The 18,039-nt window shown below is 43.0% G+C and overlaps 1 protein-coding gene across 3 annotated transcripts in view; it reads left to right on the top strand.

Moving 5' to 3' along the window:
* The window catches only part of ACSF3 (acyl-CoA synthetase family member 3), a 174,650-nt gene that overhangs the window by 9,580 nt on the left and 147,031 nt on the right, over positions 1-18,039 (top strand). For 2 of the 3 annotated variants that reach the window (XM_033940190.1, XM_033940189.1), the window contains exon 3: positions 10,690-10,845. The exons of the other annotated variant lie outside the window; for it this stretch is intronic. In XM_033940190.1, coding sequence (XP_033796081.1) covers positions 10,690-10,845 — 156 coding nt within the window. The remainder of the gene's footprint in view (positions 1-10,689; positions 10,846-18,039) is intronic. 3 annotated transcript variants of the gene reach the window in all.

Genomic DNA, 18,039 nt, shown 5'->3' with positions numbered 1-18,039 from the left:
ATCCATGGACCACAGAAGGATTTAAATACTGTGCTCTCCTAGAAACAGAGAAACATGATGGCAGATAAAGGCCAAATGGCCCATCTAGTCTGCTCATCCGCAATAACCATTATCTCGTTCTCTCTCTGAGAGATCCCATGTGCCTATCCCAGGCCCTCTTAGAAACATAGAAACATAGAAATAGACGGCAGATAAGGGCCACGGCCCATCCAGTCTGCCCACCGCAATGACCCTTCCCCTTCAGACACAGTCCCTGTCTCCACCACCTCTTCCGGGAGACTGTTCCACCCTTTCTGTAAAAAAGTATTTCCTTAGATTACTCCGGAGCCTATCACCTCTTAACTTCATCCTATGCCCTCTTATTCCAGAGCCTCATTTCAAATGTAAGAGACTCGACTCGTGCGCTTTTATGCCACGTAGGTATTTAAACGTCTTTATCATATCTCCCCTCTCCCCCATTTCCTCTAAAGTATACATATTGAGATCTTTAAGTCTGTCCCCATATGCCTTATGACAAAGACCAAGCACCATTTTAGCAGTCTTCCTCTGGACCGACTCCATCCTTTATCTTTTTGAAGGTGCAGTCTTAGGCATTGTACACAATATTCGAAATGAGGTCTCACCAGAGTCTTATACAGGGGCATCAATACCTCTTTTTTCTTACTGGTGATACCTCTCCCGAGGCAACCTAGCATCCTTTTAGCTTTCGCCATCACTTTTTCAATCTGTTTGACCACCTTAAGAGCATCGCATACAGTCATACCCAAGTCCCACTCTTCTGTCATGCACATAAGTTCTTCACCCCCTAAACTGTACTGTTCCTTTGGGTTTTTGCAGCTCAAATGCATAAACTTGCATTTCTTATTATTAAATTTTAGCTGTCTCAAGCTTCGCTAGGTCTTTCTTCATGTTATTCACACCATCCGGCGTGTCTACTCTATTGCAGATTTTGGTATCATCCGCAAAGAGGTAAATCTTACCTGACAGCCCATCGAACTAAGGCCAGTACTGGGCAGACTTGCACGGTCTGTATATGGCCATTTGGGGGAGCATGGGCTGGAGAGGGCTTCAGTGGCTGGGAGGGTGTAGATGGGCTGGAGTAGGTTTTGACGGAGATTTCGGCAGTTGCTAGAGCTTTGGATTCTTGCCCAGAAATAGCTAAGAAGAAGAAATTTAAAAAATTTAAATTGAATCAGGTTGGGCAGACTGGATGGACCATTCGGGGCTTTATCTACCGTCATCTACCATGTTATTATGTTACTATATCAGCAATATCGCTTATAAAAATGTTAAAAAGAATAGGCCCAAGAACAGAATCTCAAGGCACACCATTGGTAACAATCTTTTCCTCAGAGTGATCTCCATTGACCACTACCCTATGTCATCTTTCACTTAGCCAGTTCCTGACCCATCCTATCAATTTGGGGCCCATCCTGAAGACACTCAGTGTGGAACGCTGTCAAAGGCTTTGCTAATGTCTAAATATACCACATCTAGCACACTCCCTCTACCCAATTCTCTGGTCACCCAGTCAAAGAAATTGATCAGATTTGTCTGACAAGACCTACCTCTAGTGAATCCACGTTGTCTCTGGTCCTGTAATTCACAGGATTCCAGAAACTTCACCATTCTCTGTTTTAAAAGTATTTCTATTAATTTGCTTACCACAGAAGTCAGACTTACTGATCTGTAATTCTCTACTTCTTCCTTTTGTGGAAAGGGACCACATCCGCCCTTCTCCTGTCCTCCAGTACCACTCCCGACTCTAGAGACTCGTTGAAAAGGTCAGTCAGCATAGCCACCAGAACTTCCCTAAGTTCCTTCAGATGTTCACCATCCGGCCCCATTGCTTTGTCTACCTTTAATTTAACTAGCTCCTCACAAACACAACACTCTGAAAATCGATCAGGGTCTACCACTCCTCCATCCCTATTCATGTTTCTCTTCAGTGGTCCCGCTCTTGGCACTTCAGCCGGGAACACAGAACAGAAATATTTGTGGCCCCTAAATCGGCGCCTGCATTAATTACCTAAACGAGCTTTAACAAGCTCATAATTGGGTAAAAAATTTTAATTGGCTAATAGGCAGCTACCCAATTGTATAAAAGGAAAAGGTAGGCGCCTAACACCTAAATGGACATGTTTGGAGGTGAAGACAGAGGCAGGTGCAACGTAAGGCAGTAAAACCCTGACTTGCATTACCAGCGCTTACGTTTTGTGATAGGCGCTGCAGGCACGATTCTGTAAATAGCGCCTAAGCGTGATTGACTCATGGCCTTTTATAGAATCTGGCCCTAATGCTCTTATAGAATAATAAGCAGAGCAATTATGGGCATAAGTACAGGTCTCAGTTAATAGTAACATAGTAAATGACGGCAGAGAAAGACCCCAGTGGTCCATCCAGTCTGCCCAACCATAAATTAATCATTTAATTGAAGTGGTCCTTTTTCTTAGGTATTTCTGGGCCAGAAACCCAGAGACCTGCCTGGTAGCGTGCTTAGGTTCCATCTACTGGAGTCTCCAAAGCTCACTCCAGCCCATCTTAACCATCCCAGCCATCGAAACCCTCCCCAGCCTGTCCTCAACTGAGTGTCCATATACGGGGGGACAGACCGTGCAAGTCTGCCCAGTGCTGGCCTTAGTTCCTTCAATGTATGCCCGTTATTTTCTGATTCTAGATCCTCTGTTCATCCCACGCTTCTTTGAACTCTGCCACCGTTTTCTTCTCCACCACCTGCCCAGATCACAAGAAACCTCAGTCTTGAGTGTAGGCAGTGTTTCAAGTTTATTAGGTTTTTATATACCGCCTATCAAGGTTATCTAAGCGGTTTTACAATCAGGTACTCAAGCATTTTCCCTGTCTGTCCCGGTGGGCTCACAATCTAGCTAACGTACCTGGGGCTATGGAGGACTTGCCCAGGGTCACAAGGAGCAGCGTGGGGTTTGAACCCACAACCTCAGGGTGCTGAGGCTGCAACTCCAACCACCACACCACACGCTCCAAAATGTGACTACGAATGGCTAAAGCTACTGTCAGTTTTAGCAGTCTTCCCTCCAACTGCATTGATATCAATATAGCATAAGAAAGAAAAAGAAATGATTCTGTTTATGAAAAGGATAGGAATAAAGTTAAAGTATTATATTTGTAGCTTGGAGATAAGAGAGTTCTGTTTCATCTTTGGGCAAAACTAGATTCCAGGAAATGCTGAAAGTCTGTTGGACGAACGCATCTTGGCTCAGAAGTAAGGGTGCAGTTCCCAGGTCATTCTGCTCCAGTGACACCTGACTGCTGAAGCTGGGGTACAGGCTCATCAGCTTGTAACGACTGGGGTAAGAAAGGTTGTGAAAACAAGAGAAATATCCCAATCCGTGTGAACAAAAGCTCATGGTTCTGTGGTGCAGTAAAAACCACTCATGAATCGGTCAAATTCATGCAACTTTTCACCAGGGATAGATAAAAATGTATCCAAACAAAACCCCTGCAATAAGCGCTACAGGACATTTAGCCCAAGAGCAAAGTGTGTGGCGCAGTGGTTAGAGCCACAGCCTGAGCACCCTGAGGCTGTGGGTTCAAATCCCACACTGCCTGTGACCCTGGGCAAGTCACTCAATCCCCCATTGCCCCAGTTAGGTTATAAGGGGTATATAAATACATAGAGAAATAAAGACAATGAGGCAAATCTGCCAGTAAATTGCACCTGACTCCTCGACCTGGTTCTAAGCCTGGAGGAATAGTCTTTTCAGCACCACAGGGATGGTACTGTAGCAGCACGCTTTGTCCTCTCAGCAGTGCCATGATAGCCAGTGTCCAGCCCTTCCAAGGTGTCCCATGTGCAGCAGAGGTTAGGATGACAGATGTCCTTCTGTCCAGGATAGTATTCCAGAGGGAGCAGGTGTCTGTCCTTCCAGCACTGCAGGGGAGCAGGTGTCTCTGGCAGCCGCTTTTTTGTTCTTTCCACACTGCAAGGATGGCAGGTGTCGATTCCTCTGACCACCAGTATCGGCTCTCTCTGTCCTTTCAGTGTTGTAGAAGCAGCAAAAATGATCCTTAAGCTTGTCGTACTGCAGATAATGATCCGTGCTTTTCTCCATAATTTAAGCGCTGGAGTGACCCCTTTTAATCTCTAGCCCAGTGCCTCTTTCAGAAGGAACTAAAAATACATGTCTCCTTCCTCTAATTGCACTGGAATATGGTCAAGTGGACAGTTAAAGGCTGTGTAATTTAGATACATTTCCCAGGGGCTGAAAATCTATTTTGCTTTCAGCATAGAGAAAATATGAGTAGTGTATAAATTAAATAAGTATTTTGTTATGGTTGTCTGAACTTGATAAGATCACAGCATTAAGAAATAATAAATTGAGGCTTGGAGTAAATGATCTTAGGAGTCTCCGCATGTGGAAGCAGAATCACAGATAAGTAAATGCACTTAGTGGTATCTAGCCATGGATCTTTTTGCACCAGGGACCTATCTAGATGGTGATTTGGGGGGAGGGGACGTTATCAATCTGAGCTACCATTAAGACAGGAAGCAGAGTTAGTGGTAAAATAACCCATCTTCACAGTAGCCCACAATAATAACTCCCCCCCCTAAGTATAGTGATACCTTGGAATCCGAACTTAATCTGTTCCAGAACCCCGTTCGAATTCCAAGACAGTTTTTCCCATTGAAAATAATAGAAACTGGATTAATCCGTTCCTGGGTCCCACAAACTCAAATTTTAACGGGAAATACACTGGATTTTAAGGTAAAATATTAACAAATATTCCAAAGAAGCATTCAGATTCTGGAGCACAAACACACACAATGTGCAGGGCGTTTGGATTCCAAGTCGTTCGAGTTCTGGGGCATTCAGATTCCTAGGTACCACTATATTGTGTATTGCTGTGCAATTTAAAGGTGAAGAGGATGTGGATGTGGTCTCCATTGCTAATACAATAACATATGAAGTAATATTCGAAAAGAAATTGCATATTCAAAACTTATCTTTCTGTGTATATTTTACAAGTACAAGGACTGTTCAAAAAGTATCAGACCGTTATTCATAAAAAATCCTCGTATTCAGATACAACAATCTTCGACTAATCTCCTTGGACTGCCACACACTTCTTCCAACGGTTCTGCCACTGTCGGAAGCAGCGCTGGAACGCCTCTTTTGAGATTTCTCGCAACTGGTCCGTCGCATTCTGCATGATGTCTTCTCTTGACTGAAATCTGGTCCCTTTCAGGGTCGTACCCATAAACCCAGTGATCACTGTGCTGTGGAAGTTTGGATGACTGTTTCTAGTTTCCAGCATGTCCTGTGCGATCTCCAAACGGAATTGCTTCTGCTCGATCGTTAGCAGATTTGGCACAAACTTCACTGAAATTTTCCTGAAGCCAAAATGGAATGAATGGATCCAACGCTGATGCTCGCCTCGTCTGTAAGTTTTCTGATCGTGATTCGACAATCCTGCATCACCAGCGTCCTCACTTGGTCAATGACGATCTCATCTCTGGATGTTGAGGGCCTACCTGAACGTGCTTCACTCTCCACTGATGTGCGGCCATCTCTCTGAGGCGGTTGTACCACTCCTTTATTTGTGTGGTGCCCATTGCTTCGTCCCCGAAGGCCTGTTGAATCTTGCGGATCGTTTCCATTTGGGAATCGCCAAGCTTTACACAAAATTTAATGCAGTAGTGCTGTTCAACTTTTTCTGTCAAAAATGAAAATCGGAAATGCTCATTTACACTTCCTCACTCATCGGTGGTCTGTCAGCAACTGACAGCTTCTGTAGGCGGGAAAAAATTCAAGCATGCACATTAGGGTCGCCTACATATGTGCATCAAACCATGCCTCCCTAGCTTTATTTGTTTACGCAAAAAAAATTAAGGTCTGATACTTTTTGAAAAGCCTTCTTATATGGCTAATATGGGGCCATTTAAATTGCTAAATGCCCAACATTGTTACATTACATTAGCGATTTCTATTCCGCCATTACCTTGCAGTTCAAGGCGGATTACAAAAGAGTTAAAGAAGGTGGGTTACAAAAGAAGAACATTGGTCATTTCTAGAAACATAGATAGAAACATAGGAACATAGAAGATGACGGCAGAGAAGGGCCATAGCCCATCAGGTCTGCCCACTCTACTGACCCACCCCCAAGTCTACTATCCTAGGGATCCCACTCCTGGTGACAGGTTCCCTTGGCTTAACCCTCTAAGGGATCCCACATGGGCATCCCATTTGCTCTTAAATTCTTGCACGCTGTTTGCCTCGATCACCTGCACCGGGAGCTGGTGATCGAGGTAGTAATGGTAAAGAGTAGATCAGGTAGTATCAGTGAGTCAGGAAGAAGATGGAAAGAGGAAGGTATTCGTGGTGTTAAGACTTTTTCAAGGATTATCTGTATCTGTCTAAGAAAGGAGAAGAGCGAGGGGGAGGGGGTGGAAAAATCATCCTGGTCTTAGTGAGGAACATTCAGCACTATCCAGTTGAAATACATACTGTACTTAGGGCTCCTTTTATCAAGGTGCGCTACGGGGGTTAGCACGTCAGACATTTCATCACGCGCTAACCCCCGCGGCACGCAAAAAAACTAACGCCTCGTCAGTGGAGTTAACCGCCTACCGCACCTTGATAAAAGGAGCCCTTAGTTTACATAAGGGCGTAAATGGACTTGAAGTAGTTCAGAGAAAAGTGACAAAAATAGTCTGGGGTTTGCACCACAAGACGTACGAGGAGAGACTTGATGACCTAGAGATGTAGACTCAGGCGGAAAGAAGAGACAGGAGTGATGCGATACAGACATTCAAATATTTGAAAGGTATTGGTCTACAAACAACCTTTACTAGAGGCGGGAAGGTGGTAGACCTAGGGCTCCTTTTACTAAGCTGCGATAGCGTTTTTACCACGCAAAATTGCCCCACGCACTAAACCCGCGCTACGTAGCTAGAACTAATGCCACTCAATGCTGGCGTTAACATCTAGCGCGCAGGGCAATTCTGCGCGCGCTAAAAACGCAGCTTAGTAAAAGAAGTCCCTAGAGGACATGAATTTAAGTTGAAGGAGTGTCGACTCGGGAATAACAGTATGAAATATTTTTTCACATGGGGGGGGGGTAGAGGCCTGGAATGCCCTCCTTTGGGAGGTGGTGGAAAAGTAAAGATTATTGTGTTCTTTAATTATATGCACTCTCTGCACTATCACAACTGAATCGCGCGTGCATATTACTTTAACTTAAATTAAGCTTTTGTGTCTTTGGACCTTCAGAGCTTTACTAAGAGTAGACTACTCAACGCTTGAACATCAGTTCTTCATCAGTCCGTGTTTGTCTATATTTGGCAAAGACTTATTGTTTATTTTTATAAATATTTATTGAGTTTCTAAAGCTAAGAAAAATGCAATACAATATCTATACAAATAACAGTAATCATATATGCACTTATAATCAATCAGAATCCATATTAAATATTGAACTAGGCCAGTTACTGGGCAGACTTGCACGGTCTGTGTCTGTATATGGCCGTTTGGTGGAGGATGGGCTGGGGAGGGCTTCAATGGCTGGGAGGGTGTAGATGGGCTGGAGTAAGTCTTAACAGAGATTTTGGCAGTTGGAACCCAAGCACAGTACCGGGTAAAGCTTTGGATTCTTGCCCAGAAATAGCTAAGAAGAAAAAATTTACATTGAATCAGGTTGGGCAGACTGGATGGACCATTCGGATCTTTATCTGCCGTCATCTACTATGTTACTATGTTACATACAACATTAAAAACCCCCACCCAACCACCATTTTCATAAGAGAATAGAATCATACAAAAGAAATACCCCCCTCCCGACCTCCCTCCCCCTGGGTGTGTGTGTATTATACCAACAGAAATAAAGGAAAAGCCAACTCTAATGAATCCATAAAAGATGTCAATGACTTATTATTTATTAAAAAATTGATATTCCGCATACATAAAATCTTGTTTCCCTCCGATTATCACATATAATATAGACATGTCTAAACAACATCATTAATCGTCCCTGTTATAATAGGGATAGAGCACCAATTCAATCAAGTCATAATAAAATATTTAAAATAATATGGGGTCCATTGACAAATTTTGTTAACTCTGATTAGTTGTATAATGCCTTTATTTCCTATTTGATTTGCACACACCTAGGTAGAGTGGGAGGGGGGGAAATAAATTTTGTACTATTCTTTGATCGAATGTATTTCAAGTTTATTAGAATTTTATATACCGCCTATCAAGGTTATCTAAGCGGTTTTACAATCAGGTACTCAAGCATTTTCCCTATCTGTCCCGGTGGGCTCACAATCTAGCTAACGTACCTGGGGCTATGGAGGATTAAGTGACTTGCCCAGGGTCACAAGGAGCAGCATGGGATTTGAACCTACAACCCCAGGGTGCGGAGGCTGTAGCTTCAACCACCACGCCACACACTCCTCCATGTAAGTGCTGTTTATGATATGAATTGTATGTATAATTTCATCCACTTTATTCTCTAATTGAAAATTAATAAAGATTTTAAAAAAGAAATACAAGCAAGCTTTAAATTATACATTGATGTCAGAAAAATTCTAAAAGGCGATTATCAACTGAAATATACCATTGGCATTGGCATTGGCATTGGCAAATAATTGAGTTTTCAGCATTTTCTTGATATTCATCCTCCCCACACAAAACCGCAGGATACCAAGCAAGGCATTCCATCATTGATGCTCTGATCCTAGCATGCATAGTCCACATTTTACCCTCATTGTAAATATTTTTGATCTTATTATAGCTATTTTTTTAGAGCACTTATCTTTGAAGACGCATTGGGGGTACTGGCAGCCAACACAAATTCATGTTTTGCCCTAGTCGGGCTGTTTCAAGACAAATCCCCCTCTGTGGTAGCTCTATTAACCTTTCATAATGCTTAAGTTCAGGACGAAACATGAATTTGTGTCAGCTGCCAGTACCCCTGAAGCTGCTACCTCTACGTATGTAATCAAATTAACGTAGCCAGTTGCTCTGTTCCATTAGTGATAACTCCCAGGTCTTCTTTTTTTTTTGTTATCATTTTCAGTTTATGTCCTTCTAAGTCTGCGATTTTTAAATCTGCGATTTTTAATCAGTTGTGCCTGTACCCCCAAGGGTTGCGGGAAAAGATCAGATGGGGTGTGGAGAAGGTTCTTGAAATCTGAAGCAATTTATTCAACCTTTCTAGATAAAATGAATTGACAGTTTTGAAAGAAATTTACCCAGACCAGAAACAGACTGAATTCATGTTATGATATGCATGCGGTGTGAACTAGTTTTGAGCATTAGTCAAGGGTAAACACAGGAATGCTCTTACCAATGGCAATGAAACTTCACATTTTTTACTTCATTTGCACACTTCTCCAGTTGCACAATTGTATCTTCATTGCAAGGGCTGTGACTTAATGACTGGAATTATTAAATTGTTGTTGCAGTGCTTATGAACAAAATGTTTTCTAGTAAGAACATAAGAATTTCCGCTGCTGGGTCAGACCACAGTGGTCCATCGCGCCCAGCAGTCCGCTCACGCGGAGGCCCCCGGATCAAAGACTGGTGCTCTAAATGAATCCAGCCTCACCTGCGTACGTTCCAGTTTAGCAGGAACTTGTCCAACTTTGTCTTGAATCCCTGGAGGATGTTTTCCCCTATAAGAGCCTCCGGAAGAGCGTTCCAGGTTTCTACCACTCTCTAGTACATTTCTTCATGTATAGTCAATTATTCTAATTAGGGTAACAGGAGGAGTGTTTATTACAGACTCATCATATTTCATTACTCGCTAAGAATCAAACACTAAATAGAGCACACAATATAATGCAGCGCTGTACATTAAACCATTCAAGATATAGTCTCTGCTCAGAAGAGCTTGCAGTCTAATTTGGACAGACAGACATGACATATAGTGGTTGGGGAGTTTCTTGCAAAGAGAATGGTAGGACGTAGGTATCTTGAGGTGAGTGAGAGTTAGGAGTTGAAAGCTGCCTCAAAAAAGTGGGCTTTTAGCTTGGATTTGAATACTGCTAGTGATGGACTCAGGCGGTCTGTTCCAGGCACACAGCGCAGCCAGATAGAAGGGATGGAGTCTGCAGTTGGCAGTGGAGGAGAAGGGTACATATAAGAGAGACTTGCCCGATGAACATAGTTCCTAGGGAGGAGTATAGGGAGAGATAAGAGAGGAGAGAGATTGAGGAGATGCAGAGTGAATGTACTGGTAAGTCAATAAGAGGAATTTGAACTGTATGTAGAAATGGATAGGGAGCCAAAAAGAACATAAGACTTGCCATCCTGGGACAGACTTAAGTCAATGGAGGATTAAGTGACTTACTAAAGATCACAAGTGGCTTCCTTGGCTCTCGACCTGCTGCTCACACCATTAGGTTACTCCTTTACTTCAGGCAGATTTTGGGGTAAACAGCATGGAATACAGCTGCTTTTGGGGATTCTGCCAGGTACTTGAGACCTACGTTGGCCACTATTGGAGGCAGGATGCTTGGCTTGATGATCCTATGACCGTTCTTAAGTTCTTCTGTTCTATTTATCTCCTCTGTTCTTTTGTATCCTCTTCTAAAGATGATAGACCCCACTGCTCTGTGGTTTTCTCTCTCACAGATGACAGACCCCCTGATGTTTGATGACCCTTCTGACAGATAACAGACTCCTGCTCTGATTTCTCCTCTCACAGGTAACTGCCTTGGTTGACGAGTGGGAATGGAAGAAAGAAGATGTCATCCTCCATGTGCTGCCCCTGCACCATGTGCATGGTGTGGTAAACAAGCTCCTATGCCCCTTATGGGTTGGGGCTGCTTGTGTCATGCTGCCAGAGTTTTCTCCAAAGAAGGTAAGTCCTGAAAGGATGCAAATCACAGACAGTGATCATGGTATTATCCTGGGGAATTAATAGCTTGCAGGCCTGCTCTCCGTGATAGCCCATATTTGTCAATTATGCATCATTTTGTGCTTTCCAAAGGGATTCTCAGGTAAAGTTGTCCTTAATGGGGTGTGTGGGGGTGGGGGGGGGGAGAACTTGGTGCTGACAGCCCTGGGCAATGTGTGATGTCTTTATAGCACTGTAGAGTATTGTCCCAAGCCTATATGTGGTTGGCATGATGGCAAATTGCTCTCCATTGTTTAGCATGAATGACTATAAATGCCACATAGTGGCGGGTGTGGCTTTGGCATTGGACAGACTGGATGGACCTTCTAGGTCTTCATCTGCCATCATTTACTATGTTAATTTGTAAGTCACCTTTACGCTAGGATGCAAAGCGACTTGTCAGATACTGAGGCTCCACTGCAACTCCTCTGCCTTGGACACCATTGCCTCCTGAGGTCAGCCATTATGCAGATCATGGATCAGCAAGATAGATCGGTGCAGTTCATACAATTTGGTTTTAAACCTGTCCTTTTTGACCTAATTAGTAATATGTAGTATCCTAACTAGGAAGTCAGTGTTTTGGTTTACCCATGGACTGTTTAGAGCTGAAGCCTAGGAAGTAAAAAGTTTTTGAAGGATTCATCGTTTTGTGCCTCGTTCTCTGTGCAAAGTGATTTAGCCTCCTATGTTGGTTTTGTGGGCCAGGGATTTTCTGTGTGTAAAGTCTTTTTTATAAAAGGGCTTTTATAAGAACATAAGACCAGCGGTCCATCATACCCAGCAGTCCGCTCTTGCGGCGACCCCTAGGTCAAAGACCAGTGCCCTAACTAAGACCAGTTCTGGTTCAGCAGGAACTTGTTCAACTTTGTCTTGAAACCCTGGAGGGTGTTTTCCACTATAACAGCCTCCGGAAGAACGTTTCAGTTTTCCACCACTCTCTGGGTGAAGAAGAACTTCCTTAAGTTTGTACAGAATCGATCCTTTTAACTTTAGAGAGTGCCCTCTCGTTTTCTCTACCTTGGATAGGGTGAACAACCTGTCTTTATCTACTAAGTCTATTCCCTTCATTATCTTAAATGTTTCCATCATGTCCCCTCTCAGTCTCCTCTCTTCAAGGGAGAAGAGGCTCAGTTTCTCTAACCTCTCGCAGTACGGCAACTTCTCCAGCCCCCTTAACCATTTTAGTCACTCCTCTATGGGACCCTTTCGAGTAGTACCGTGTCCTTCTTCATGTATGGCAACTAGTGCTGGACGCAGTATTCCAGGTGGGGGCATACCATGGCCCGGTATAGCGGCATGATAACCTTCTCCGATCTGTTCGTGATCCCCTTCTTAATCATTCCTAGCATTCTGTTTGCCCTTTTCACCGCCGCTGCACATTGCGCAGATGGCTTCATCAACTTGTCGACCAATACTCCCAAGTCTCTTTCCTGGGGGGGTCTCTCCAAGTACTGCACCAGACATCCTGTATTTGTGTATAAGATTTTTGTTACCGACATGCATCACCTTACACTTATCCATGTTAAACCTCATTTGCCATGTTGCGGCCCATTTCTCGAGCGTGTTTATGTCCTGTTGCAGGTCTTCACAATCCTTCTGCGTCTTCACTACTCTGAATAGCTTCGTATCGTCTGCAAATTTAATCACCTCACTTGTCGTACCAATTTCCAGGTCATTTATAAATATGTTGAAGAGCACTGGTCCAAGCACCGAATCCTGCGGCACTCCACTTGTAACGCTTTTCCAGTCTGAGTATTGTCCATTTACCCCCACTCTCTGTTTCCTATCCGCCAACCAGTTTTTTATCCACATGAGTAGTTCACCCTCGATTCCAAGGCTCGCAATTTTTTGACCTTGTCGAACACCTTCTGAAAATCCAGATATACAAGTGACAAGAAGGTGTATATTTGCACAACCCATGTGTAGGCATGATGGGCATAAATGCCAACCTAGTTGCTATTTCTATTCTTTTATAAAGACTGGAAATTAGGCATCTATATAGCCTTCACATATAGGCAACCTGTTATGAAATTATCCTCCACATGGATTAGGTGTAATGTAGAAAGAGAAAATGATGGACAATAAAGACCATATGACCTATCCAGTCTGCCCATCCATAGCAGCTACTAATCTCTGCAATCCTTTCCTCTCCCTTCGAGGTCCTCTCTGCTTGTCCCATGCTTTCTTGAAATTAGATACAGCCCTCGACACTACCACCTCTAGTGGGAGGCTGTTCAGAGTATTTCCTTAGATTACTCCTGAGTCTATTTCCTCTTGTTCCAGAGCTTCCTTTCAATCATATAAAGTTCACTTCCTGTGCATTTATTTAAATGTTTCTGTTGTATATCCTTCTCCCACCTTTCTTGTAAAGTAGGCATGAGACTATCCCATAAGCTCTATGACAAAGACCACCAACGATTTTAGTAGCTGCCCTCTAGACTAACTCTATCCTGTTCATATCATTTTGAAGGTGTGGTTTCCAGAATTGTACACAGGACTCTAAATGAGATCGCACCAGAGACTTATACAGCAGATAAAGACCTTGTGGTCCATCCAATCTGCCCAACAGTCACATTTATTATCATGCCAATGTCGAATCAGTAATCCAGTGTATTATTACTTCTTTCTTGTAAGGTCCACTATAAGATATCTTCTCCTCCCACCGAGATATATAAAGACCTATAAGCATCATCACATCCTTTTTTCCTGCTACCCCTTCCTCTCTCTTTTCACCCAAATATCCTTCTGATTTTTGCCATCATTTTTTCTACCAGTTTGGCAACTTTAAGGTCATACCACTACTACTACTACTACTACTTATCACTTATATAGCGCTGAAAGGTGTACACACCACTGTACATTTTGACATTTATAGACGGTCCCTGCTTGGAAGAGCTTACAATCTAACTTGGACAGAACCCAAGGTGATCATCCCCCAAGTCCTGTTCCTGCACAGAAGTACTTCATTCCCTCTCCCTCCCCAACTGTACTGCTCTCTTGGGTTTTTGCAGCTCAAATGCACAACCCTGCATTTTTTAGCATTAAATCTTAGCTGCAAATTTTACACCAAATTTATCTGGATCATCATTTTATCCACACCATCTAGGGTGTCTACCATACCAGGACAGCCCTTCCATGATAATGTTTCCCAAAATGTTAAAAAGAACCGGACCAAGGACCAGTCATTTTGGCATACCACTTTTTCCTCAGAGTGAATGCCATTTAACACTATCTTTGTTGCCGACCACTCAATCAGTTTCTAGCCTAGTCGGTCACTTTAGAACCCATACTAAGTGTGTTCAGTTTATTTATAAGTCATCTGTGTAGAACCATGTCAAAAACGTTTCTAAAATCTAAGTTTACCATATCTTGTGTTCTCTCTTGATCGAACCCTTTGATCACTCAGTCAAAGAAAATCAGATTCGTCAGACAAGTCTTATGTCTAGTGAAACCATGCTGCCTTGGCTCCCACAATCCATTAGATTCCAGAAATTACTCTGTCTTCTGTTTTAGAAGCATTTCCAAGATTTACTCATCACAAAGGTCAGACTAACTGGCCTTTAGTTCCTAGCCTCTTCCTTACTTCCACTTTTTGAGAGAAGGGACCACCTGCGCCCATCTTAAGTCCTTTGGGATCACTCCCAAAACTCAACAAGCCATAAGAACTTCCTTAAGTTCTTTCAGTACCTTCAGATTTATCCCATTGTCCTCCTTTTGCTTAGCTAGCTCCTCATGATCACAGTCTTTTGAAAATTGTTCAAGGTCTACCACACTGACATTCCTTCATCTGTGAAAATAGAGCAAAAATATTTGTTTAGCAATTCCGTGTTATCCTTATCAGCTTCTACATACTCCTTCCCTTCATCTTTCAGTCTGACAATGACATTTTTGTTCTTCCTCTTATCACTAACATATCTAAAAAATGTGAGTTTCCATTTTACTATATTGGCTAGTTTTTCTTCCATTTGCATCTTTGTTTTCCTGACTACGTTATTAGTTTCTGTTAGCTTTTCCAGATATTAGTAACATCCAGTCTGCCCAACAGTCACATTCATTCTCAAGGCAACAAACCAGTAAGTACTCATTTTACTTGATAAATTTCAGTATAAGATGCCCCCCCCCTCCCCACTGTGATAGGTCAGACTTGTACGCAGACGATTTGAATGTGTATAAAATACTCCAGTGTTCTCCCTAGGGCCTTTTAGCTGGGCGGTCCGCCCAGGTAATTTAGATGACTGCCCAGCTAAATTCTGCTGCTGCCACTGCTGCTCAACATTAAAAATTAAAAAAAAAAATAGCTTGGAGATTTCAGCCTTAGCCCGTAGCGAACTTATGCTCCGGGGCTCTAACATGTGCGTGCCGGCTTCCCTTCTCTTCCCTCCGAAACCAGAAGTTATGTCCGGGGCAGGGGGAAGCCGGCACGCACATGTTAGAGCCCCGAAGCATGCGTTTGCTACGGGCTAAGGTGGGAGACAGGTCAGTGAAGCTTACAATTTGCTCTTCTTGCTGCCAGGTCCTGCCTACTTTCTGTTTCCGCGAAGGCATTTCTCCCAATAGGTCATCACGATCTTGGGCCGATCAGCCTTCCTCTCCCCGACGACAGAATTGGGTGTGGGAGAGGGAAGGGAAGAAGAGGAGAGAGATGCCAGACCATTGGAGGAGGGAAGGGAAGAAGATGGATGCCAGAATAATAGGGGTGAAGGGAGAGATGGAAGGGAGAGAAGATGCCATATAGAAGGGGCAGAGAGAGGGTAGACAGTGGATGAAAGGAAGAGAGTGACAAGACTATGAGGAAAGCAGAAACCAGAGAAGACAATATAGAAAAAAATTATATTTATTTATTTTTTTGCTTTAGGGGAGATGCATCGCTGTTTCTGTGGTGTTGCATTGTATACAGAGTCCAGCTTCTTGGTAGTTCAATTTAACCTTTGTCTACGTTTTTCTATTTTATCCCCCCTTTTACAAAACTGTAGAGCGTTTTTTTTAGCACTGGCCATGGTGGTAATTGCTCAGAATTCTATGAGAGTCTGAACTGTTACCACCATAGCTAAAAACCACATTACAGTTTTGTAAAAGGGAGAGGGGTTAGTTTGTGATTACATATTCCATACTAGGCGAAGGTGTGTTCGAAAGACATGGTTTTCAGTTAGGATTGACTGTGTAGGATTGATCTGTACTAGTCTGGCTTGTTTAGTTTTACAATGGGTGTATTGATGTACTACTCACTGCAATATGTAAGATGCTGCCTTTTCCTAGGCACACTCTTGTGTGATGTGTGGATTGTTACTAAAAATCATATTTTCATACAGATGGGGGGGGGGGGGTGTCACAAAATGATGGGCCTCGGGTGTCACATATGCTAGTTATGCCACTGCCTTCATAGTTTATATCTAATCCACAAGCCTGCTTTTAGGACCTACAGGGTATGTATCCCTCTGATTCATGACAATTTCACTTCTCATGTTATCTTATCCATTCTTTTTATTATACAACTGCCCAGATAAGCATCATTCTTTGATGTGATTGGACCTTGAAAATTAGGGCATCAGTGTTCTCCCCAGAAACTTTTTCCAGCCATGAAAAACATTTGCTGCATTTAGTGTGCCACAAAAAACATTTGCTCCGTTTAGTGTGCCGGAGTTAAAAAAGTTTGAGAGACGCTGCTCTATACCATTTGAAAGAGGGCAGATATCTAATTATTCGCTTCTAGAATTGGATACTTCTTAAATTTAATAAAAATATTATGGAACATGTGTCAAACCTTAAGAAAGGCTGCCATATTGAGCATTGGAAAATAACTAATAATAATTAACTAATACAAATAGTACACATTACTAAGCTGCAATAGCGGTTTTACCGCACGCTTATCTCGCGCAGAATTGCCACACGTGCTAGACGCTAACGCCAGCATTGAGCTGGCGTTAGTTCTAGCCGTGTAGCGCGCCAATTCTGCACGCGCTAAAAACGCAGCTTACTAAAAGGAGCCCTTAATTTTCCCCACCACCAAATTTCCTCGTCCCACCCAGCTACTTTTTCATGCCACCCGGCTTGAAAAAATTTCTGGGGAGAACACTGTACTCATAATTGCTGTTGATCCTTTTTATGCATATGGGACGTTGATTGTAGAAGTATGTCCGGCATCGGCTACACCGCCCCACCCACACTGCTCCATGTCTGGAGTTGCCGTAATGGCTAACTCCAGCCCCCCCCCAATCTGTCTTGCTATATACAGGACACAGATTGAAAAAGTCCTTTTGGCATCATCTTCCTTCCCCGCTGCTGGACTTCTATTTAAGCACCACTTTTGTGCATCATAAATGAAGATATAGTTTTTGATCTGTTGAGTTTGTTGCTGCCCGTAGGAGCTTTCTTCATGGCCTTCCCCCTCCCATCTAGATCCTTTTCATAGGTCTTAGTGAACCATAACTCTTTGACTGGAACTTTGCAGAATTCTGGTGCTCGTTTCCAGTTCCTCTTCCTTGTCAAATTTTGTTCAAAAGTCTGTGCGGTACACAGGGCCATTTCCATAGGAGTCCCTAGCTCCCTGTCTTCGTTGTATACCCCCATCATTAGCTTCTTATCAGTTAGTGTTACCTCTGCTGGTCAAGGCACATTATGGGTCCACACGCTGGTCAGCTTTTTTTCTTATTAGCAACTTACATTTGGAACCAGTTACCTTCCTGTGTTTGTGGAGAACTATCTTTTAAGAAATTCAAGTCAATTCTTAAAACCTTTTGTTTTTTTCTGAGCTGACATTTATTTGGTGGCTCGCAGGACAAGTTGATGAATGAGCACATTGCCTGACAGGGTTTTCAACACTCTGCGTTTGAGAAAGTAAACTCTTTCATTGTGTGTATAGACTTCTTTCCTATTATGATTTTTAGCGGTCCATGGCTTTCTATGTTATTTATGGGTTGTAAACTGCACTGACCTTCTTGTCTAGTAAAAGCAGTACAGTATGAGGTTTGCACCAACAGACGTAGGAGGAGAGACTGGAAGCCCTGAATATGTATACCCTAGAGGAAAGAAGGGACAGGGGAGATATGATTCAGACATTCAAATACTTGAAAGGTATTAACGTAGAACAAAATCTTTTCCAGAGAAAGGAAAATGATAAAAAAAAACCAGAGGACATAATTTGAGGTTGAGGGGTGGGAG

Source organism: Geotrypetes seraphini, chromosome 4, assembly GCF_902459505.1.
Source record: "Geotrypetes seraphini chromosome 4, aGeoSer1.1, whole genome shotgun sequence".
NCBI lineage: Eukaryota > Metazoa > Chordata > Amphibia > Gymnophiona > Dermophiidae > Geotrypetes > Geotrypetes seraphini.
Note: the sequence above shows the minus strand (reverse complement) of the source record. Positions and strands in the feature narration are given on the sequence as shown.